Consider the following 25847-nt stretch of genomic DNA (forward strand, 5'->3'; position numbering starts at 1 on the left):
GCAGCTCTCTGCTCTGCCCCCTCCTCGCTCACTGGAGTGCTGGGGTGTGAAGGGGCAGTGAGTGGCCGGGTCAGGCTCTTAGCGGCTTGCTGAGAGGCTGAACTGGGTGTCGGTCTAGACATGTGAGTGGATCCAGATTCTATGGTCATGATGACATCCGAGCCTGGACCAGCTCTGTAACGTCAGCAAAGAGTGGACTTCAGCCCGCTCTATACTGAACACGGGTCACAGGAGTGCAAAACAAACTGCACAATTTTTGATCTACAGGAGAAGTACAGGCAAATGAGCATTTGGCTGTACTTCTCCTTTAACAAAAACACAGAGGCTACCCTATCCAATGGAAAAGTCCAAAAATTGAGACCGCACTCAAGATAGTAAGATGAAAACAAATGAACTCCTTTATTCCTCATAAATGAAGCAGACAGACAGTGCACAAACAGACGTGTCGGGTTGATGCGTTTCACGATGCTGTGGATCGCTTACTCATAACCACAGTAAGCGAGTAAGCGATCCACAGCACCGTGAAACGCGTCAACCCGACACGTCTGTTTGTGCACTGTCTGTCTGCTTCATTTATGAGGAATAAAGGAGTTCATTTGTTTTCATCTTACTATCTTGAGTGCGGTCTCAATTTTTGGACTTTTCTACGTTTGGATGACGGATCTGACCTGCACCGAGCCCTGAACTTGCACCTGAGCGGCTTTCTCTTTGTTTTCTCTACCCTATCCAATGGTACATTAGGCAGAGGAGTGGTTAGTGGGAGAAATAGGTCATGTGGAGAAGTACAAGAAACCAAAATGATAAAAGCCTGTGTTGATGGCCTTTGGACTTCAGACTTTTGGACCATTCAGAACTTATAGCCAGGTGCATTTGACATCTAGTTGACATCCTTCTAACCTTCATTTAATCTGCTTCAAGTGGGTTTTGCATTCCCCTAGAATTTTATGGCGATTCGATAACATGTTTGATGCAAGCAAAAGCCCCTCGACACAGACAGAACCCAGGGCATACAATGACCTTTTGATAGCAACATATCTAATCATTAAGAAGTTCTTTGGTATGTCATTTATCTGTTTATCATTTAACCACACCATTACCACGCTCTAGCTGAAAGACGGCTACAGCACATCTCTCTAGTTCTTGGAGGGCGTCCATGGACACTGGGTACAGTGTTGCCATGACCGCGCAATTGTCATTCAAAGTGCAACAGCACTAAAACCCGAAAATTGGCCTGGGCAGGAAGGGGGTGAAAGTTCCCAGTATTGAAGTGGTTTATTTACCTAATGGTGTGTATATGGCAGTGAGTGGCTAGTGAAGACTAAAAATCAACATTTTGTAGGTCTGACAACAAGATCTGGATTTAAAGAAAACAGACTCAGGGCATTATTTTTGGTGGCCCCTCAATAAAATACCAACAGTTGTGCAGTTGAGGTGTACTGAAGTCTTAACAAACAAAGTTCTCCACCAGTATACCTCCATATTTCTTGACGGCACAGAACCCCCTTGTCAAGGTCTTGGACTAGTTATTCTGCTTTAATAAAAGGTCCTGATATTGAAGTTGTTATTTTGATGGTGCCATCCATTGTATCACATCAGCACCCTGGAGTAGTTTAAGACTGTGAATCACAATAGAGCCTTTGTAAAGCAGAAAGTATCTACAAGTCTCACTTCCATCACAATCCTAAAATCAGGGGGCTTAGGCTCATTTTAGGACAAATAACAGAGTGGTACAAATTAGTCCTTTATTTCTGTCAGCCAACTGCAAATCCAGAACTGCTGGTCTATAGAACAGATACAGTCTTATATTATAGAGGCATTTTTCCAAACGTCATACTGCTATTTTAGGCTTATTGCCCATCATTGCTGGAGTGCAGATAAAAACCAAGACTTCTATGGAGTAGGGCTTAGGTGGCAATTAGAAAGCCCTTTAAAGTAGAACAATAAGAATTTTTTTTATTCATTTTGGATAGGGCAAGAGTTTTGCCTCCTGTCAAGCTTTTTTTCGTCATCTGTGTTCCATTGCAGAGATTTTCTTTCCCACAACCAAACCAGGAGTGAGAAGAAATCCCCGAAATCAAAGGGATTTCCTTGAGGACCCCTAAGTCATTAGAACTAGTGTCCCCATTGGAATATTTCCCCTCTATTACTTTTCTGGGGACAACCCAAAATTTGGGATTTTCGTTGCTTTCACTTTCAATGATACCATTAAACAGGACAAATAGCAAGGGAGAATTTCCTTAATGGGGACACAGACAGCAATAAGAAATGACAAGTGTTCTAATCCTTCTGCACTCTATCCAAAAGGAAAAAAAAAAAATGCCTTTAGTTATACTTTGAGGTGGGCCAAAAGGAACCAAAAAAGCTTCCACTGAACCAGGGGGCAAACCCTGTAGGAATCCAAAGGTGAGACCGCACTCAAGGTAATTTTGTTGAAATCAATGAATTCTTTTATTCCTCATAAGTGAAACATACAGACAGTGCTCAAAACAGATGTGTCAGGTTGACACGTTTCACGATACAATCGATCGCTTACTCATATGTGTGGTTATGAGTAAGCGATCGATTGTATCGTGAAACGCGTCAACCTGACACGTTTATTTTGAGCACTGTCTGTATGTTTAATCTATGAGGAATAAAATAATTAATTGATTTCAACAAAATTACCTTGAGTGCGGTCTCACCTTTGGATTTGTACTGTTTTGGATGACGGATCTGACCTGCACCAGGCTTATAACTTGCACCTGAGCGGCTTCTTTCTGTTTGGCAAACCCTGTAGGGCCTACTTAAAACAGAAGATACCTACTAACCTAAAAAAGCTGTATAAAAAGTTTGCAATAAATATCTCTGTATTGTATCTGTACAGCTCTGGATGGACAGTTGACCCAGGAACATTAAGGAATTTTTTGCATCCCACTATCCTAAAATGAGGAATAGCCCCTTTGGGATTTGTGACGAAAGTTAGACGTGTACGAGTTTTGTTTTAACCACTTAAGCCCCGGAGGATTTGGCTGCTAAACGACCAGGGGGTATTTTGCGATTCGGACAATTGTGCGGTCGTGCGACACTGTACCTAAACAAATTTGACGTCCTTTTTTTTCCCACAAACAGAGCTTTCTTTTGGTGGTATTTGATCACCTGTGCGCTTTTTACTTTTTGCGCTATAAACAAAAAAAGAGCGTAAATTTTGCAAAAATAACAATATTTTTCACATTTTTTTATATGAAATTCCCCCCCAAAAAATTGTAAAAATCTAAATTTTTTAACATTTTCGGCCAATTTGTTTTATGCTACATATGTTTGGTAAAAAAAATCGCAAAAAGCGTATTTTTATTGGTTTGCGCAAAAGTTATCGCGTTTACTAACAAAGGGAAAGATTTTTGTCATTTTTGTTGTTGTTTTTTTTAACGTGTAATGGCGGCGATCTGCAATTTTTTTTGCGGTACTGCGACATTGCGGCGGACAGATCGGACCCTTGACTGACGTTTTTGACACTTTTGGGGTTACCAGTGACATTACTACAGTAATCAGTGCTATAAATATGCTGTGTGTGTCCCTAGGGGCGTGATTCTTACTGTGATTGGCTGTGACTTGAGGTGTAAGGACACTGATCAACGGTTCTACATAGTAGAACCGTGTGATCAGTGTTTTTACACCAAGGAGAATGACAGGTGGCTTGTTTACACAAGCTGCCTGACTTTCTCCCTCTCCCCCGACGATCGCCGAGTGACCGGCGGACATCGGGTTCGCCGGTCACACGCGCGGGGGGTCCGTGACCGCGCGGGAGCGGGAGCGGGAGCGCGCCTCCGGCGGCGCGCGCTCGCTCCCCAGACCCTCCCAGGCTAGTGACGTTAATTAACGTCACTTTGCCTGTGAGGGGCTGACCGCCGCAGTAAATCTACTTGCGGCGGTCGGCAAGTGGTTAAGACTCTTCTGTTCTTCACTCTGGTATACTTGAGGGATTTTTTTGTTCCTTTTGGCCCACCTCATCATAACCTTTGTGATTAACTCAAGACTTCTAAGGTCATAGAGGTCCCCTAGGTCAGTGGTCCTCAACCCTGGCCTACAGGGCCCACTAACAGGCCAGATTTTAGGTATTACCTTGGGGAGATGCAGACTAGAATACTGCAATCACTGAGCAGCAAATGATATCACCTGGGATGTATTTCAGTTATCTTGAAAATGTGGCCTGTTAGTGGGCCCTGAGGACCAGGGTTGAGGACCACTGCGCTAGGTCACTTTACAATTCTCACATTTTACCCAAGTGTTTTCCAGTACCCCCTAAATTCTAGAACTGCAACTCTTGGAAGGGGTGGCTTGGATGCATTGCTTCAACACAAACTATAATCTGTCATGGAACATGACTTCCAGCAGTGACAGATAATTAATGTATAGGATCGCAGTGAAAATTGGCTCGGTAGATGGGTTACCACCCTCTGGAGTCACATGAGGTGAAATGAGAAAAGAACAAGTTGTTTGTACTGAGGACAAGATCAAGGGAACAAGCTGCAGATCTGAGTTGCTGATAGTATATGACCGAGGAGATGGTCCGCAGATGGTTTCCCGCATGTGGTGTCTGTAATTCCTCCATGTACTCACTGTCACCTCCATAATCCCAATAGAAACATCAGTTTATTGTTAATCAGCCATGACTCCAATGTATGTTTTGATAATTTTGCTTTATCTTTTACTGGCGTCTGTTTTATTAAAGTCATCCTAAAGTTAAAGGCGCACTGCAGGTCAAACATAAAAAAAAAAAAAAATATAGCATTTTAAATTCCATCTACTTGCTATTTAGCGAAAAATAATTTCTTACTGTTGTCACTGTGGTGCCGTTGGCTGCCATGACAGCTTTATTCGAACACTAAATGGCCCTGAATCAGTGTCTAAAGCTTTAGGTTATGGTGTCCCCTAGTTGCAGGCACTGCCCTCTGTAGTTCGCAGTGAGTGAGCGTGCACATCACAAATCATTTGCAAGAAAATGCAGGCAAGAAAGTGTTATGACTCAATGCTGGTGAATGTGAAATGCGTCAGCAGTTTCCTTTCCCTACCTTACCTTACCCTACCTTTTTATGGACATTTTTTAATAAAGGTGGTTATGGAAGAGTGACCATTTACATTTTTTTCTGTTACACATTACAGTTGCAAACTGATTTGGCACCTTATCTTTTTGTGAGGCAGATCTGCATGGACCTACCTGGATCTACCTGGACCTACCTGATGAATCCTTCCGCATTTATAAAAAATACAGATAAAATGAGAAGAGTTTCTGACTTTTGTATGGTTTCAGTGTTTCTTAGATAGCATAGGCAAATTAATGTTTAATAGTGCTTGTCAGGACTCACACTGGAATAAAAATTATAACAGTGACATCCATAGTCATTGCATGTCGCTTTTTATGTAGCCACCCTGCCGTAAGCAGAGGTGACTATAGTACATTTAGTTCTGCCCAGTGGTAGTTTACCCATGTTAATTTAAAGTCTTTCAGCTGGCACATCTCTAAGCTCATTGTTGTTGCTGTTCTAGGCGACTGCCACTGGGTGTCACTGGCACTCGGTGCAATAGACAAGAGAGATGCAGCAATACTTGGTTGTATGTATCTCCAACTGGCCAACCACTAGGAGGTTTATTGCCAGTGGTGCATACTGGGGAGAATATACATATTTAGGGAGTGGCTTGAGGAGCTCTCTTTTATCCCCAGGCTGTGGCCCCGGGTAGGTGTACACAGTAGTTTGTGCTTGCTAGACCAGGAAGCCTAGCACGGAATCCTCAAACTGCCCTACCTGATCGAGGAAGGTATAGCACCCAAGGTGGAGAGCCAAGGAAGAATGCCCATTGGAGGGGATAGAGGCTGACCCTTAGAGGAACCTGCCAGGAGTGTGGTCGAGTCTGCAACCAATGTTGCTGGAAGTATCTGAAGCCCTAACCATCTCAATAGACAAGAGAGATGCAGCAATACTTGTTTGTATGTATCTCCAACTGGCCAACCACTAGGAGGTTTATTGCCAGTGGTGCATACTGGGGAGAATATACATATTTAGGGAGTGGCTTGAGGAGCTCTCTTTTATCCCCAGGCTGTGGCCCCGGGTAGGTGTACGCAGTAGTTTGTGCTTGCTAGACCAGAAAGCCTAGCACGGAATCCTCAAACTGCCCTGCCTGATCGAGGAGGGTATAGCACCCAAGGTGGAGAGCCAAGGAAGAATGCCCATTGGAGGGGATAGAGGCTGACCCTTAGAGGAACCTGCCAGGAGTGTGGTCGAGTCTGCAACCAATGTTGCTGGAAGTATCTGAAGCCCTAACCATCTCAATAGACAAGAGAGATGCAGCAATACTTGGTTGTATGTATCTCCAACTGGCCAACCACTAGGAGGTTTATTGCCAGTGGTGCATGCTGGGGAGAATATACATATTTAGGGAGTGGCTTGAGGAGCTCTCTTTTATCCCCAGGCTGTGGCCCCGGGTAGGTGTACGCAGTAGTTTGTGCTTGCTAGACCAGAAAGCCTAGCACGGAATCCTCAAACTGCCCTGCCTGATCGAGGAGGGTATAGCACCCAAGGTGGAGAGCCAAGGAAGAATGCCCATTGGAGGGGATAGAGGCTGACCCTTAGAGGAACCTGCCAGGAGTGTGGTCGAGTCTGCAACCAATGTTGCTGGAAGTATCTGAAGCCCTAACCACTTGGTTGTATGTATCTCCAACTGGCCAACCACTAGGAGGTTTATTGCCAGTGGTGCATGCTGGGGAGAATATACATATTTAGGGAGTGGCTTGAGGAGCTCTCTTTTATCCCCAGGCTGTGGCCCCGGGTAGGTGTACGCAGTAGGTTGTGCTTGCTAGACCAGAAAGCCTAGCACGGAATCCTCAAACTGCCCTGCCTGATCGAGGAGGGTATAGCACCCAAGGTGGAGAGCCAAGGAAGAATGCCCATTGGAGGGGGATGGAGGCTGACCCTTAGAGGAACCTGCCAGGAGTGTGGTGCCAGGAGTCTGCAACCCATGTTGCTGGAAGTATCTGAAGCCCTAACCATCTCTCATTATGGGCAAGAGCAATAAACAACTGGAAAAGACTAAAGTGAATGGAGCCCTTTGTTATTGTAACTCTTCACTGTGGCCAAGGTTCCACCCTGGGGTGATATTAGCCAACCCCTGCCCTGGGGGTTGCTACATCTAATTCAGCTGTAGGAAGTACTCACCAAAACTTGACCCCAAGCTGTAGCGCTCATTTGTTAAATAAAGGCCTGTGTCTATAGGTTTTTGTTGGTTTAAGCAGGGTTTGCATCCATATACAAGTCTATGGAAATACAAAACCTGCTTGAAGAAGGTCAAATGCAGATAAGAAAGAGTTCAGCTGCAGGTAATGAATTCTGAATGATCTCAAAAGTGTTCCAAACTGTTGTCAAACCAATACCACCAACACAAGCCCGAAGCTTGTCCACTCAGGCTCTAGGTCTTGCTCAGGATCCTATCTGGTTCCGAGAGGGAGTTGGAAGTTGTTACATTTAGCAGCAGTAGTAATACCACTGCCAAATGTTTCACTTCCTGCTGAAGCTAGAGGTTCAGCATGGCTGAACATCTATTTAGTTTAGCCTTTTGCCAAACCTCCGAACAAGCAAAACGTGACCAGGAGCCCATCCCTAGGCATGTACATCAATAAACATATTGTGAAGAGTGTAAGTCCTTCCCAACTCTACTAAAAATGTTTGATTTTGTCTGTTGCCCCGTTGGAGAAATATCCCATGTCTTCCGGTGAGGGAAGAGAGGGAAAAACCTCACCAACAGGGACAAAGAAGGGATAAAAAATGATACTTTTTAAAATACTAGCTGAGACATTGACCCTTTCCATAATATTAAAAATAAAATTAGAAATTTTGACTAGTCTCAGACTTGAGGTTGATGACATGAGCTGAGATTTTGTAGATGTCCAACAGGACCTAAAGAAGTTCTGCCAGCTCCCTAAATAAATCTAAACAGCAACTCCCTGAAATAGAAAAAGTATTTTACTCACTTCACCGGCAGCCAGTTTTTTCTCTTCCAGGGATGAAGATTACACCAGTCTGTTAGGCATTTGACTCTTCCATGAGTGTCAGATGCCTGTTTTCCCTCACTGTGGCTCCACCCTCCAACCGCACATGGGCCTCTGACACTCCCGGAAGTGTTGCATGCTGAAAAGTTTGGCAGAGGCTTCAAAGCTGGGACAGAGGTAAGATAGGAGATGCAGGCCACCAAAGAGTTCTGTTATATGGAACAGAGGGGAAGTAGGAGACAAAGGACACCGGAGAGGGAAGTTTAATACCTCTTTTATTACAAGGAATGGAGGAGAGGTAGGAGACATGGAACACCAGAATGGGGAGCATAATGACTGTTCTGTAACAGGGAACAGAAGGGTAGTAAGAGACATGGAACATGTTTAATTTATTCATAAATGATCTAGAGGAGGGGATATCTAGTACAATCTCAGTATTTGCAGATGATACTAAACTAAGCATGCCAATATCTTCTATAGAGGATGTGGAAACCTTACAAGCGGACCTGAACAAAATAATGGGGTGGGCAACTACATGGCAGATGAGGTTTAATGTTGAAAAATGTAAAGTAATGCACCTGGGTGCCAGAAACCAGAAAGCAAGCTACTCACTAGGGGGGGAACCTCTGGGTGAGTCTAGGATGGAAAAAGACTTGGGGGTACTGGTAGACAACAGGCTTGGCAGTGGCATGCAATGCCAAGCCGCTGCAAGCAAAGCCAACAGAATACTGGGATGTATAAAAAAGGGGATTCACTCCAGAAATAAAGAGATTATTCTCCCGCTCTACAAGACTCTGGTCCGGCCACATCTGGAGTATGCTGTCCAGTTCTGGGCACCGGTCCTCAGGAAGGATGTGCTGGACCTGGAAAGAGTCCAGAGAAGGGCAACAAAAATAATTAGGGGAATGGAGGACATCAGCTATGAGGAAAGACTACAAGCACTGAACCTATTCTCTCTGGAGAAGAGACGATTGAGGGGGATATGATATCAATGTACAAATACTGTACTGGTGACCCTAGCATAAGGAACAAGCTTTTCAGAGAAATGGAATACAATAAGACATGTGGCAACTCACTACAACTAGAGGAAAGGCGGTTTAACCTTAAAATACGTAAGGGGTTCTTTACTGTCAGAGCAGTAAGGATGTGGAATTCTCTTCCGCAAACAGTCATATCAGCAGGGAGCATCGATAGTTTCAAAAAACTATTAGATGGACACCTTAAAGACCACAACATACAGGGGTATACAATGTAAAACATACAGGGTATACAATGTACAACATACAGGGGTATACAATGTACGGTTAACAGCAAACATACACACACACATCATAGGTTGAACTGGATGGACTGATGTCTTTTTTCAACCTCACTAACTATGTAACTATGTAATTATATTGGAAAGGAGAGTATAATGGAGTATACTGCTTCTTATACAGGGAATGGATGTGAGGTAGGCAACAGGGGCCACCAGAGAGAAGATTATACTTGGTCTTCTGATGCAGGGACCTGCTGTTTGGATTGATAAAGGGCTATGTACATCTTTACTTTACATGCATTGCTGTGTTGTGGTGCCACTCATTTTAAATGGCTCCCCGGTACATTAAGGTGACACACAGGTGTTGATTCACACCATACCTATTCCTTGCATTTGAAAAAATAAGTAATTTCCAATTTTCAGCATGTTAGGGTGATTTGGCAGCCCATTAATTTCAATAGGCTGAACGCAGTACACCGCATCACAATATAAATGGGTCCGACAGGATCTCTTTAAATTTAATGGATGAAGTCAAACAACTCAAGGTCAGATGATCTTACAACTATAAACCCGATGGTTATAATGGATTACTGTACTTTGCCCTGCCCCTGTGACATACAGTAAGCCTCTAGGTGGGTCAGTTAGGGTCAGGGGAGGACTGGGGCAGGGGGGCAATTGCCCCCTTGGCCACTCTGATGCCCTGTAAAAAGGCCGCACTGCTTCTGCCACAAACGTTCCTAAAGGATTCCTGGTGAAGAGAAGTAAAAAGTCCCCACCTACTGAGTGCAGGATGAAGACAAGAACAGAGCGCAAGCCTCCACCCTAACATGGATGGTGTAAACTTTGTCTGAGCGGAGGCCTGTTCCATGCCCCACTGGAGACTCTCCTCCCCTGGCCAGCCCCAACCGAGCTGTCCCAGCTCCAACCAGGGAGTAGAGAGTACCTGGAGCGGAATTTCAGCCTGAAATGGGGATCAGGTGGAGGCCAGGAAGAGGCACCATGGGCCTCTGGTTTGTACTTGCCCCCTGGGCCAAAGGTTGCCAGTCAGCCCATGGTTAGGGTTGCCACCTCATCCCTTTAAACCAGGACACACATTAATTAAACAGGTTCTGTGGCGGATTAAGGTAGTAATTAAACTCACTTAGTGCCTTATGTGCATTATATTAGTCTCAGAACCTGTGTAAATAATATGTGTCCTATTTTAAAGGGATGAGGTGGCAGCCCTAGGGTCAGACCCTGGCTCTGTGTATGGCTCAGTCACCATCTGATAGAGACCTGGAAGATACGTTAACTGTTTCCAGAACCTTCCACACACTCACCATAAAGTACCATATGCATCGGAGCTTACGAGGGATCTGGGAAAGTAACAAGATCAACTCCTGGCTTGTACTAGAGGCTTTAATTAGGTTCAGCCTCTTCTATGTTATTTCCACCGCCATAAAACACACAAGTTCTCCCACCGAGTTTAAAGGATCTCTGAACGGCTCATGTGTGTTTTACTTTGGGAGAATGTTTTTTTTCCTTTTCCATAGAAAAGTTTTTCTCGTTCTATACCAAATTATTTAGATATTCATAACGTGGAAAGAGTCCCAGAATGCTGAAGTGAAACACAACCTTTTCACCCTGTAAAATGGAAAAAAAAAAGGCACATATGCCTCCCATGTGCTAACATGTTATGTAGATATCTATATTATTTTCAAATATATTCCCCTTTTTTTTTTTTTAATCATATGACATTTCTGTTACACTTTTTCCTATTGTAGCGGTATAATGATGGAACTTAGAGTCAATCCACCTGAACCCAAAGTCTCCTTTGTGTCTTGTGGGCTCCATTGGTGAAATCCCTACCCTGAGTACCTGGGTCTGCACACCTGCTGTTACCACAATAGGAGTTCTCACCTTCCCTGTGCTGAGTTCCTTGGTCTAAACAACTTCTGTGTTCATTATGGGGTGCTCCCACCATCTCTTCCCAATGTTCATGGGTCTGCACACCTGCTGTTACCACAATAGGAGTTCCCACCTTCCCTGTGCTGAGTTCCTTGGTCTAAACAACTTCTGTGTTCATTATGGGGTGCTCCCACCATCTCTTCACAATGTTCCTGGGTCTGCACACCTGCTGTAGCCAGTGTGAGGGGGTTCCCACCATTCCTGCACTATGTTCCCAGGTCTGCACTCCTGTTAAACCCATGATGAGGGGCTCCCACTATCCCTGGTCATAGTTTCCTTGTCTGAACACATGCTATTGACCATTATGAGGGGCTCCCACTATCTCTGCATCAAGTTTGTGTATTTGTGTCATTCTGTGCCCATTATGAAGAGCTCCCACCATATCTGCGTTGATTTTTCTGGTCTACACACCTGCTGTGTCCATTATGAGGGGCTCCTGCCATTTCTGCCCTGAGTTCCTAGGTCTGCACACCTGGTGTGCCCATTCTTAACTGTACCCAACATCCCTGCCCGAGTTCCAAGGGTTGGCACACCCGCTGTGCACTTTGTGAGAGGTTTCCACCATTCCTGCAAAAACACTTGCTGTGCTAATTATGAGGGACTCCACAGCTACTGCTGTCCCCAATATCTGTCCCCCCCTTCATCTGTTCAACTTCTGTGCTCAGTAAAAGGGTTCACAGCATCCATGTGCCGAGTTCCAGGTCTGCACACCTCTTTTGTCCATTATGAGGGGTTCCCACCATCTCTGCTCTGAGTTCCCAGGTTAGTACTCCTGCGTTGCCCATTATGTGGGGTTCCAATATATCAGGATTTTCTAAAAGCATTATACACGAGAGATATTGGAATGTCCAAGACTCAAAATAATACTGGGATCTAAGTGTCACCTCTAATTATTTTCAGACGCTGGCAACTATGCACCAATGAAAGACAAATGAAGCCCTAATGTTTTCAGTAAAATATTAGTGAGGCCTACCACCGAAAGTAAGATGTGGCCTGTGTGCTACTAATGAAAGATAGGTGAAGCCGGGTGTCACTAGAGAAAGATAAGAAAGGCTTAGTGTCACCTGTCAATTATACCTGAAGCCTATGTGTCACCATTGCAAGAAAGGTATGATCGGAGTGTCACCAGTGAAAATTTGGAGAAGCCCGAGTGTCACCAGTGAAAGACAGATGAGGCCCAGGTGTAATCATTCATTCATTGATGAGACCCAGGTGCTACCAGTAAAACAAAGGTGAGGTCTGGATGTCACCTGTGAAATATAGATGAGGCCCTGATGTCACCAATGAAAGATAGGTGCAACCTGTGTCTCAACAGCAAAGGATTGGGGAGGCCTTGGTGTCACAAGGTAAATATCCAGAATATAGAACAGCTGTTTTTGCAATGTATACTCGAAAAGTATAAATACAGATGAATAAAACCATACCTGAATATGTGGCATGGCCATCCTATCCCTGTCATGGGGCCACAAGTGACACTGTAACACATGTCTCCTGATAGCCCACTCCCTTAACAAGGAATATCCAACCATCTGTGCTCCCTTGCCCCCCCCCCCCCCCCCACTGCAGGAATCATTCCAGGGTAAACTCAAGTCCTGGAACTTAACCAAGTGGTTGACATCAATGTCCCTCCCTACTCGGTTTGGGTACTTGGTGATTGGCCACTCAGACCAAAGCTTGTACTTAACGCACTCAAAGCATGTACTAACACTACAAGTGCCAGATCAATAGTGAAAGAGTCCAAAATGCTTTAACTATTTAGAACATGGTCATATAAAACAGCCAACACATTTTGGGGGGCAAATACTCTTCATCAGGGCTCAGAAATGTTGACTATGCTTAGGTGGACTCCAATAAGCAGATGCCATATAGAAAGTTTCAAAGGGACCTATTACAGTTGTAGCAAACTGAAGAGGAGCCTTGTTCCACGTGAGCGGGCTTACCAAAGCGAGTCAGGCCATAATACATTTATGGTCTTTTCATGTTCTGGAATGAAATGGTAATGAAGTCCCAGGCCTGTTTTGTTTTACTTTTCTGAACGGGAAAAGTGAAATCCTTTCTTTAGGTGTAAGGGTCTGGTTCAAGTTAGGGATTAGGGGTATGGAGAAATTAAGTTTGCCATACACCAGTAGAATTTTTTTTAAAATGTTGCCTTTCAGAACATTCCTTTGATTTTCTAATGGCTAGTGGAGTCAAATCAATAACCGTTTTCAATCATAGTGATGAGAAAATTTGAAGAATGGAAATTTTTTCCTAAACTGAAAAAATGATAAATCTGAATGAATTTTCATCCGGAGAAAATTGTACATTGTGTAATGTGCATGTTTTCGGCAAATAATAAACTTGTTTAATACATCTGAGATTCCATTCAGATAGCAAGTCGCACAAAATTTTAAGGGCTTTTGAAAGAAATGAGTTGACTCAATAATGGCAAGATGGAATATTCTGATGAACGATTTTTCAGAATTCCCTTATGTTTGAATGAAAGTCTACTGTTGTATGGCCTGCTTTACTTTTCCACTTGATTTCTGTGCCATAACCCATCAACAGTACTACACAATACTACCTGGCACCACAAACCAATGCATTAAGTTAAGCACTAACAAAAATGTTAGGCACAACAGTAAAGCGACAGCATCTCCTTAGGTGTAAGGGTCAGATTCAAGTTAGGGTTAGGGGTATGGGCAGGGCTTTTTTTCAGGGGGAACGCGGGGGAACGCAGTTCCGGCACCTCCAACACTGAATATATGTAAGTGCAAGGGGTGCTGGGGTGTGCTGAAGGGTCTATTGATGATAGCCGCTGGGGGAAATATTGTCACTAGTGCAGATCTATTTTTGCATGAGGGTCTATTGTTGCTTGTGGAGGATTTTTTGTTGCTGGGAGGGATCTTATATTTCTGGGGAGTCAGTTGTTGCTAGGAGGGATCTACTGTTGAGAGAGAGGTCTATTGTTTCTGGCTGTTGGAGAATCTAATGTTGCTGCTGGAGGTCTATTGTGGCTGAGATGGATCTTTTGTTTCTGGGGTGTTTTTTTGTTGTCAGGGGCATTGTTGTGTGGGTGATCTCTTGTTTCTGGAGGGTCTATTGTTGCTGACTGCAGGGGATCTATTTTGCTACTTTTCGGTACTTTTCGGTTCGGTACGGTACGGTATAGGTTTGCTTTTCCACTGCATGGAACCGAACGGTACGGTACGGTAAGGCTCTGAAAAAACAGTACCTACTCGATTGTGGTTCCAACAGGTACCAAACTGGTACCATATCCCACAATCCTTTGCATGCGGTCACTACTAGCCACTGATTGGTCAGAGAATCCCACCCACCCCATTGTTATCCCATCCACTTAACTTTAGTACTACTTTAGTGGAAAAGCAAACCTATACCGTACCGTACCGAACCGTTCCGACACTATACCATGCGGTACCAGCAGTGGAAAAGCAAACTGGGCCAAGCAGGGCCGAGTAGAGCCGAGCCGGTACGAGCCGGTACTTGCAGTGGAAAAGTGCCATAAAAGGGGCAGTACTGGGAGGTGGGTAGGGACTGGGACCAAGTGATGTGCTTGGGGGTGGGTAGGGGGTTGAGACAAGGGGCGAAGGGCGAAGGCTACTCTCTGATAAAAAAAGCCCTGGGTATGGGGAAATAAAAGCTGGCCATACACCAGTAGAATTTTTTTGAAAATTTTGGATTTCAGAACATTTGTTTGATTTTCTGAATATTTCTTCTATTTTCTAATGATTAGTGAGGTCAAATAAAAGATTGTTTTCGATCATAGTGGTGAGAAAATTCGAAGAATGCTGAACTGAAAATTTTTCTGCAACAAATTAAAATCTAAGTGTGAATGTACATATTGTAATGCACCCGTTTAATATGTCTTGGATTCCATTCAGCTAGCAGGTCTACGTGAAATTTTAAGGGCTTTCAAACAACATTTAGTTGACTCAACGTTGGCAAGATGGAATGCTCTCAGGAATTTGTTTTCAGAATTTCCATAAAAATGTTTGGCCAGCTTTATGTTTCCACTTGTTTTCTTTGCCGTTAACTCCCCTGCAGAGCACCTGGCACCAAAAGCCAACGTATTGAGTTAAACACTAACAAAAATGATTAACACAACAATAGTATGTAACCATAGACGTCTTTCTTCTTCTTCACTGTTTGGTCCTGTTTTCATCACCATTACATTGGTTTCCTTCCCTTCACATTGTACGTCACGTCCTCCTACTTGTGTTTAGTTAACCTACCATTGAACTTATTTTCTTATGTTGGATGAAGATGATCGAGGTAAGCTATGAGGCCGAGCAGATTTTTTATGAAATGTTTGGCCTACAGCGATTGTCTCCCCTCCTTCCTCCTCATCGAATCTCAGCTTTTCTTGGATGTCTTCTTTCCAACGTATCTGTAATGAAGGCAAGAAGTAGTTGGGGTGAGGCAGAAGATAAGGTTGTCTGGATGTCATCCATGTGTAGATGTTTTTTTCTCTGTTGATCTTTAAAGCAGAAGCATAGGCAACCAGCTGAATAAAACATTTCTGCTTATCGGCAAAATAAATTTGTAGTTCTGTACAGAGAAGTGATTTTCAGCTAGGCAGGTGATACACTTATTTCGTGGTTCAGCAATACAGCTTCTTATGGCAGTACAGAATTACAAATCTGTATTTCGTACAATTTAGTTTTTACTCCAAAGTAAATCAGTTTATTTTTCATATCAGCTGCACATTGTCAGTACTTTCTTTAAATTCTCTTGTTTGTTTTCTTGAGTTATGAATTTTTATGTTATCCTAGCCAATTACTAAAAGGTTTGTTGCCAATGGTGCATGCTGGAGAAGGATATAAATATTTGGGGAACATTTCTACTGTTCTGCAGGAAGTTGTATCCAGGGTAAAAAGTGTAAGAAGGTATTTCTGGACTAAGGCACCAGGGATGAAGACTTTTTTGCTTAAATATTTCCTGGGAAGCTGAGCTGCAGCTATCTCCAGGAGAAGTGCAGCGTAGTGTGGTAGGCAGTAAACACACATAGTCCCAATTTGCAAAGAACATTCTATTGAACAGTAGATCAACAGCTCAACAGGCCCAGGGGAGAGCATATCAATCTGGATACACTTACACGCATGCAGAGAATGGCAGAGGACAGAAGAATCAGGGATGCCGACAGCATCTGCCACAAGGGACATAGTGCGGCCTGGCCAGTCTGACTCATTTGGGAGGCTTCCTGAAATGGTAGACATAGTCCATGCTCTCTCCCTACTCAACCTTTCCCTATCACTATCACTGTTTCTGACAGACCAGGGTCCCGTCCCTAACCTGCCCACTTGTAAAAAACGCGCCAAACCCAGGGCTCAGAGTCTTAAATAGACTCTGCCTGACCCAAAATGTCCATCAAAGCATCAAATTGAATAGCTGCCTTCCTGTGATTGAGGAAATCATAGAGGAACCAAGTTCTTCTCAGCCCCCTCCCCCATCTGCATTGCCGCTTCAGTCAAGTGCCATCTGCAGTGGAGAATACAGACTGCATCTGCCTACACTCCCCCTCTCTTTGACAGATACTGTCATCGGCATCGAACAGAGCAAAGAACAATGCATCAAAAACATAATAGGGCCATAACAGAAGAAATTCAAACAACATAATTAGAGTACTTTGCAGGGAGTTGTCCACAATTAGCCTGTGATGGACAGTGGACCCCACCATCCTCTGGGGGGGGGGGGTCACCATTAGAGCTCTTGTTTCCTGCATGGGACTCTGGAGCTTCAGACTGTTGAGGGAAGATAGTGTCAGCAATACCCCCCTCGTCTGAGCTGTGAGCCAAGTCCCCAGAAGAGTCCAGAAAGTTAGCTGGGCTCGCAGAAAAACTTGTGCCGACCAGTGCCATGAGCGAATCCTCCACTTTGGGCAATGGGTAAACATCCCATTAGGTGCAGGCGTGCCAAACCCAGGGGTCAGAGTCTTAAATAGGCTCTGCCTGACCCAAGTTGGCTGCCAAAATGACATGGGGCGCCAGCATCCAAACGAATACCTGCCTCCTTGTGCCTTAGGAAATCATAGAGGAACTAAGTTCCCCTCAACTTCCTCCCCCATCTGTATTGCCGCTGCAGTCCAGCACCACCTGCAGTGAGGAATAAAGAGTGCATCGGTCTACAGGCCTTGTGGGAACTTCTAGTGGCTCATCCAAGGAACAAGTGTGTTATATTAAAATTAATTTGTAGGGAGGAATTCAGATTATTAGTCTTGATTTCAAAGCCCATTTTTTTACTCACTGTAAGTAGCCTTTGTAGGCTCATTGAGGACAGGAACTGATGTGAATGCACAATATACTGTATGTAAAGAACTGCATAAATTGTCAGCACTATAAAAATACCTGTAACAAAGAAAAATAAATACATGTATTTAAAGATTTCCTTCTATCCTCAAGACTATTCATATGAAGTTCATCCAGTCTCTCCTGATATACACTGCTCATAAAAATGAAAGGAACACTTTGAAAACACATTAGCTCTCAATGGGGAAACATATCATGCTGGATATCTATACTGATATGGACTAAGCAATGTGTTAGGAAGCTAAGGATACCACATTGTTTGTTGGAAATGAAAATGATCACCCTACAGAGAGCTAAATTCAAAGACACCCCAAAAATCAAAGTGAAAAAATGATGCAGCAGGCTACTCCATGTTGCTAAAATTGAATTGCAGCAACTCAAAATTGTACTCAGTAGTTTGTGTGGCCCCCACGTGCTTGTATGCATGCCTGACAACGTTGGGGCATGCTCCTAATGAGACGACAGATGCTGTCCTGGGGTTTTTTCTTCCTAGATCTGGACCAGGGCATCACTAAACTCCTGAACAGACTGAGGTGCAACCTGGTGGCATTGGATGGACCAAAACATATTGTCCCAGAGGTGTTCTATTGGATTTAGGTCAGGTGAGCGTGGGGGCCATTCAATGGTATCAATTCCTTCATCCTCCAGAAACTGGTTGCATACTCTCGCCACATGAGGCCAGGCATTGTCGTGCTTTAGGAGGAACCCAGGACCTACTGCACCAGCATAGGGTCTGACAATGGGTCCAATAATTTCATCCAGATACCTAGTGGCAGTCAGGGTGCCATTGTCTAGCCTGTAGAGGTCTGTGCATCCCTCCATGGATATGCCTCCCCAGACCATCAAAGACCTACCACCAAACCGGTCATGCTGAACAATGTTACAGGCAGCATAACATTCTCCATGGCTTCTCCAGATTTTCACATCTGTCACATGTGCTCAGGGTGAACCAGCCCTCATCTGTGAAAAGCAAAGGGCACCAGTGGCAGACCTGCCAATTCTGGTGTTCAATGGCAAATGCCAATCAAACTCCATGTGCCGGGCAGTGAGCATAGGTCCCACTAGAGGATGTTGGGCCCTCAGGCCACTCTCATGAAGCCTGTTTCTTATTATTTGGTCAGAGACATTCACATCAGTGGCCTGCTGGAGGTCATTTTCTAGGGTTTTGGCAGTGCTCATCCTGTTCCTCCTTGCACAAAGGAGCAGATATCGGTCCTGCTGATGGGTTAAGGACCTTCTATGGCCCTGTCCAGCTCTCCTAGAGTAACTACCTGTCTCCTGGAATCTCCTCCATGCTCTTGAGACTGTGCTGGGAGACACAGCAAACCTTCTGGCAATGGCACGTATTGATGTGCCATCCTGGAGGAGTTGGACTGACTGTGCAACCTCCATAGGGTCCAGTTATCCCCTCATGCTACCAGTAGTGACACCGACCCTAGCCAAATGCAAAACTAGTGAAAAGCAGTCAGAAAAGATAAGTAGGGGGGAAAAAAGTCAGCGGCCTCCACCTGTAAAACCATTTCTGTGTTGGGGGTTGTCTCATTATTGCCCATCTAGTGCACCTGTTGTTATTTCATTAACACCAAAGCAGCTGAAACTGATTAACAACCCCCTCTGCTACTTAGTTGACCAGATCAATATCCCAGGAGTTTAATTGACTTGATGCTATACTCTGATTAAAAAGTGTTCCTTTAATTTTTTTGAGCAGTGTATTTTATCTCCCATAACTTTCAGCATTTTTTATTCTCCATCTGTGGACTTGTTCTATCCTATCAATATATTTTTGTAAGTTAGGGCTCCAGAACTGGACACAGTATTACTTGAGGTCTAACTAAAGATCTATATAGAAGAATCAGGACCCGCTTCCTCCTGCTGGTGATCCTTCTAGTGATAACTAAAGATTTATATAAAGGAATCAGGACCTCATTCCTCTTACTGGTGATCACTTTAGTGATGTAAAGATCCATATAGAGAAATCAGGACCTCTTTCCTCCTGCTGGCGATCCCTCTAAGAATATATAATGATCTATATAGAGGAATCAGGACCTCCTTCCTCCTGCTGGTGACCCCTCTAGTGATATAAAGATCTATATAGAGGAATTCAGGACCTCCTTCTTTCTGCTGGTGATCCCTCTAATGATATAAAGATCTATATTGGGGAATCAGGACCTCCTTCCTCATGCTGGTAATCCATCTAGTGATAACTAAACATCTATATTGAGGGATCAGGACCTCCTTCCTCTTGCTGGTGATCTCTCTGAACCCCCAATAATGTACTGAATAAGAAGATTATTTTTCCTTAAATGTATTATTATGAATATAGAAATACAGAACTGCAGTTTCCACTGTCCAAGTCTTTTGAAAGTAGAGATCTTTTTTTTTTTTAATTTAGACCAATTGCTAATTTTAGAATATCTGAGTCACTGTATTAGTTGCCAGCATTTCTAAATAGAGAAACGTAATCACATTTTTGCAAACATTCAAGCATAACGTTTACGAGAGTCATGATGTTTTGTCAAACGATCTCCAAAGGGAAGAAAACTTGAGATAGCCCGAACGTGTTTTGTGTTCCTTGCACACGATGATTGAATATTGCGGTTATAAATGTTCTGCCAGGGAAGTTCTGCCATTGAAGTATTGACATTGTGAGAAGGCCTGCCTGCCACTGAGATGTTTATTTCCTATGATGAAAAGTAATATAGATAATATTAAAGTCCCATCCCCTTCTGCCAAGAGGTCTCAATCATCTTCTGTCTAAAGGTCTAATGAGAACAATTATATAACACATATAAAAAGTTATGAATGGAGTACATCACTGCTAATTAGGAATGAGCGGAACTGAGCATTAAAGTGTAACAAAAATGTTTCCAATATATTGAAGTATGCCAGCTCCTGTATGTGGTAGCTGCTTTAGTTTTTTTTTTTTTAATGACCTTTTTCCTTTATTTTCACCTGGTGATCCTTTCCTAGAGAGACAAGGCTTGCTCACCCTTCCGTATGAAGACAACAGAAACAGGATATGAATACAGAACCCCCTCCTATTCTCCATAACTTATTGGGGTGTGGTTCTGTAGTCCCTATAGATAGTTGAGAATAATGTAATTGATAACAGTTAGCATAGGAAGTTCTGAGCTCACAAATCTTTTGGCTGGAGCAAATGGTACCAGATATAACAAAAGGCTTTCAATAGAATAGACTAAAATGGGCCAAATTTCAACAGGTTAATTTGTTAGGTTTTACATGCACTTTAAAGCATATGTAAACCATGGCCCCTACCAAGAAGTATAATGTCTGGTGATCCTGCCAGACACACACCCCCTCTCCTTAGGTAGCTACGCTTACTCTTCCATTGGACCGATTGGCCGATGGAGGCAACCATGTTGTTCTAGGACTACTGTTGCTGGACTTTACTACTGTTGTTTTTGGACTGCTAGTTGGACTACTAGCACCACCTATTCTTCTTATCTCCATTACACAGGGAAGCTTTGTGTCGTGGTCTGGACTGGGCTTAGAAACCAGTGGCTATAGCAGTAGAGAGGCTCCCACCAACCAGCTGGATAAGTACTGAAGCTGGTCACCCTGGCAGATGACACAAGCTCACCTGAGGTGTGGAGTCTAAGTACGAACCGGTGTTCACCAGAGCTCCTAAGGGTGGCGATGGGTTTTGCTGCATGTTAGTACCAGGTCACAGTCGTCAGGATCACTCTACCAGGAGATGAGCTAGTAGCTGATAAAGAGATAGGACTAAGCAGAAGCATAGTCAGTAAACAAGCCAAAGGTCAGTATGAGTGATTGCAGATTGAGATCCAGCAGAAGTATAGTCAAGAAACAAGCCAAAGATCAATAACAAGCGGTAGTGGAGATATAGATGGCAGCAGGAGTGGCAAGAGTGAAATATTGTCTGTTAAGAGCACAATAATCTGACAAGCAGGAAGTGCAGAGACATGACTTAAATTAGTTGTAAACCCTTACATATACCCAGTGAAATGACTGGCCTCATATGTTGACTTTGTCAACATATTTGAACTGGCAAGTATTAGATTAGGCTTATATACTTGATAAGAACAAAAGGGAAATTAGAATTTTCAATAATGTATTCAACAAAAACATCAACTAATGTAATTGTGTATCGTGGAAAAAAAAATAACTACACCCTTGGCCTACCAGTTTGTGACTTTGGAAATTATGACTTTTATTCATCATGTAAAATTCCTTCAGTTGTAAGATCTTTGCAGGATTCCTTGCATGAACTGCCCCTTTTCAAAATCACCCTACACATTTTTAATTGGTAACCAAATCAGGGCTTTGAATCCAAAATCCTCCATTTCTTCTTTTTGAACTGTTCAATGGTGGATTTCCAAGTGTGCTTCAGATTATGACATTGTTGGAAGATTAATTTCCGGTTCAGATTTAGCTTTCAGAAACATGGCCTCACATTTTCTTCAACCACACTTTGATATGATTCAGAATACAGTTTATAGTTAAATCAATAACTATGAGCTGCCTAGGACCTGAAGCAGCAAAGTAACCCCAAACCACCCCCAATTCCCTTCTTCTCCCGAAATATTGTCTTTGTTTTGCCCATAACACGTCTACTGTTACTGTGACCAAACAACTCTATTTTCGATTGATCAATCGGCACTCTGTTCCAGAAGGTCTAGGCTTTGTCTACATAACTAACTGAAAACTGAAACCGTGCTCTAATTTTGTCTTTGGACAAAAAAAGACTTTCTTATCATACTTGTGATGCATATTGAATTATTGAAATCTCTTTCTGATTATGAATGCATGCACTTTGACCCAAACGGTTGCAAGAGTTATCTGAACATACATCCAAAAATAAATTTGTGGGGTTCTTGGACAATTTGTTTTAGTATCAAATGGTTGGTTTGAAATTGCTGGGCAGGCCAGTCCTTGACATATTGGCAGTTGTTTGAAATCTACATTTGTAGGTTTTTGTCCTTACAGTAGAATGGCTGCTTTAAAATAATTATATGTGTTTTTTTAAATATTTTTTTGCCCAACTCATAGCCACAATTTTCTTTTTGAGGACCTTATTGGCACTTTTCCACTGCAAGTCCCGGCTCGGCTCTACTCGGCCCTGCTTGGCCCGGTTTGCTTTTCCACTGCTGGTACCGCATGGTACGGTGTTGGAATGGTACGGTATGGTTTGCTTTTCCACTAAAGTAGTACTAAAGTTAAGTGGGTGGGATAACAATGGGGTAGGTGGGATTCTCTGACCAATCAGTGGCTAGTAGTGACTGCATGCAAAGGATTGTGGAATATGGTACCGGGTATGGTACCTCTTGGAACCACAATCGAGGTGGTACTGTTTTTGAGAGCCGTACCGTTCGGTTCCATGCAGTGGAAAAGCGCCGCCGTACCGAACCGTTCCAACACCATACCATGCAGTACCAGCAGTGGAAAAGCACAAAAGCGAGCCGAACCGTTCGGTTCCACGCACTGGAAAAGCGCCATTAGAGAGCTCTGTTGACTTGGCATGATGACATCACATATGTCAATAGCATTGAATACATCAGACCCTAGATATCAAAGGTTTAAATAAGACAGGTTACACCTGCATACTCCCCAAAGATTGTTTCAATCACTGGCATGAAACCTGATTAGATCTTTAATCTAGATGTAATGTTAAGCTGAAAACTTCAAGAATTTCCATAGGGTACGCTTTCTTTTCACATGACTGGACATTTTTGATCTTGGCTTTAGTTATCCTTAAACCTCCAACGTTTCTATGTGGTTAGTTTAAGCAAAACTGGCTAGGAAAAAAAAAATCTGCCTTTAGAAAAACAATTCTAGTTGTGGTGGTTAACATCATCACCACATCCAGGTGGAAGGAGGTTCGAAGCAATTTGAAATCATGGTGGAGGGACTGTATCTTCAACCTGGCCTGTGGTCACTATACCATATCCTGGCTGACGTCCAAAGCTAGGCAGCATCTGGGCTGGTCTTCTCAGAATTGGGCTCTACCATACTTTGGTGGAATTAAGCTGACTGAAAACAATGATGATAAACACAACAATGATAAGAACCTCTGTTCATATAATGGTCTGTTCTAATTACATTTAGTGACATCTCTTTTTGTTTCACTTTTTAAGGTCCTCCTGGTCCAAAAGGAGAACAAGGTCATGAAGGAATGGAGGGTGTCCCCGGTGTTCCTGGACTGCCTGGATTAAGAGGTAAAATTCAAGCACTGCTTATTTTTCCAAGAATCCTCTGCACAATGCAGTTCTAACTTTCTTTGTTGTTCCATGACCAACACCTATCACAGTGACTTGTTAATCTTTTTTAAAACTTGTTTCAGTAGGGAATCCATGTTTATCAACCTTTAGGGTTTGTGCACATGGGTGTTGATGTCTGAATTGCTTTTTTTTCCCCCGTGGCAGGGAATTTTCATTCATAAGTGACTCAAAAGCAGCTCAAAGAACTTCAGAAGCATGTTGAAGCCACACATTGAGGCCAGTCAAAAGCAAACCAAAGCAACACAAGACCATATTGCCTTTGACTAGCTTCTAAGCCTGACATATGAGCCCCTCTTTGGCAGATATATGAACTGGCAATTCTAACTCTTGTTGACAGAAGCAAAATGTTTCTCCCAAAATGGATAAAAAAAAGGTAAGGTAAGAGCTTCTACAAGAGATTTACCCGTCTCATGTGTGCCATAGTTGGATAGTTGCCTACTTACACAAATTTACCCCACAGGGGTGCTTAATAATCAGATAATTTCAATATCAAAAATAGATTCCTGGGTGAGCCCGATCGTTACCAGAAATGAAAAATTTCTTCTTCAACTTAGTCTGCCCAACACTTAGGCAAGTCATTAACAATATAAACAAGAACTCAATAGAGAACAAGAAGGGAAAAATGAGAAGAAGAATAGGGATGTGCAGGACAGAATTATTTTTTCTTTTTGGATTAGTATGTTAAGTTAATAATTTGATTTTGTCATATTCGTTATGTCATAATGATTAATGTTTGGAATTAATTTTTTATATTCAGATGTGTTTTGTACATTTCTTATTTACAAATCAATTTGAATTTCGGAAAATGGCTATATTCGCTCTATTTTTATTAAATTCTAATCTATTCTATTTTTCTCTATTCTAATATTTTCTATTTTCTATTCTATACTACTCTATTCTATCCTACTCATATATTCTATCTTATTCTTTTCTATTCCATTTTATTCCTTTTTTATTCTATTCTATTCTCTTTTATTATATTCTATAAAGCAGCCTAAGTAGGAATCATCATCTTATTTCACATTTATACCTTACTGTATTTATTGCAGTATGTTTCCTTTTCGAATTAGAATTTATTTTCAAATTCGGATAATTCATTTTGTTATAATTTTTTTGGGAATAGTTGAAATTCGCTACTATTGTGATTCAGGAATTCAGATACATTCAAACCTCTGAATAACGAAAATTTTGTCAGAATTTAAATATGTAATGAAACGAGTCACACATGTCTAAAGAAGTAATATGGTCTTGTGTTGCTTTGGTTTGCTCTGCAGACCCTAACTCTACCTTTAAAGAATCTCCACAGTGAGAGCACATGTATTCTAATGGATAGATAGACACCTTTGCTGCCATTGTGCAATGTGCTGGGTGTTCGGTGTGACCCTGCGCCTTTAAGGAGGGGTGGGCTCCCTCCAGTCACCTGTCCTCTATCTATCCATCAGAATACATGTGCTCTCACTGTGGAAACTTTTTAAAGGTAGAGTTAGGGTCTGCAGATATCAGGGTGCCTTCCCACGGCATGCAGCTTTCGCATGTATTTGCAAATGTGTGCAACTAAACCGCTGTTTTTAATGCATACTGTTAGACAGGTTAGTTCAGTTGGTTGCTGGCTGGTTGATAAGTAGTGACTGGAAATCCCCTTGCTCTTTTGGACTGGTCCTTTCAACAGGCAGCAGGATGCACTTGCTTCACATAGGGTGACCTGCAGATGACTCCTCCCTGTGCCACTGGAAGCCAAGGATCGGAGTACCCATACTTCAGCATTTGAATTGAAAGAAAAGATATACTGTAAATAAAGAAAAAAAATGAGCGGTGGGCTGTGGAAGGATGGGGGTACTCCTCATCCCAAACTTGCCTCCAGATGGACTTTAAGCAAACCTTAGATGAACTATAAAGCAGGCACCGAAACTTGCAACCATTGACCAAAGGTGGGATGGTCATGCTCTGTCCTACCTCTTCACACCTATGACAGTGATCCCTGGGACAAGAAGTGAGTGAAATCTTTCCAGTGGAGACTGAAGCAGAAATAAAAACCTGACCAAAGTTGTATCTCTTCCCTA

At 42.9% G+C, this 25847-nt stretch overlaps 1 protein-coding gene across 1 annotated transcript in view; it reads left to right on the forward strand.

The window, feature by feature from the left end:
- The window catches only part of SCARA5 (scavenger receptor class A member 5), a 547393-nt gene that overhangs the window by 282385 nt on the left and 239161 nt on the right, over nucleotides 1-25847 (forward strand). The window contains exon 5 of the mRNA XM_082250066.1: nucleotides 23644-23724. Within this exon, the coding sequence (XP_082106192.1) occupies nucleotides 23644-23724 (81 nt within the window). The remainder of the gene's footprint in view (nucleotides 1-23643; nucleotides 23725-25847) is intronic.

Source organism: Pelophylax lessonae (assembly GCF_965119305.1).
Source record: "Pelophylax lessonae genome assembly, chromosome: 3".
NCBI classification, from domain to species: domain Eukaryota; kingdom Metazoa; phylum Chordata; class Amphibia; order Anura; family Ranidae; genus Pelophylax; species Pelophylax lessonae.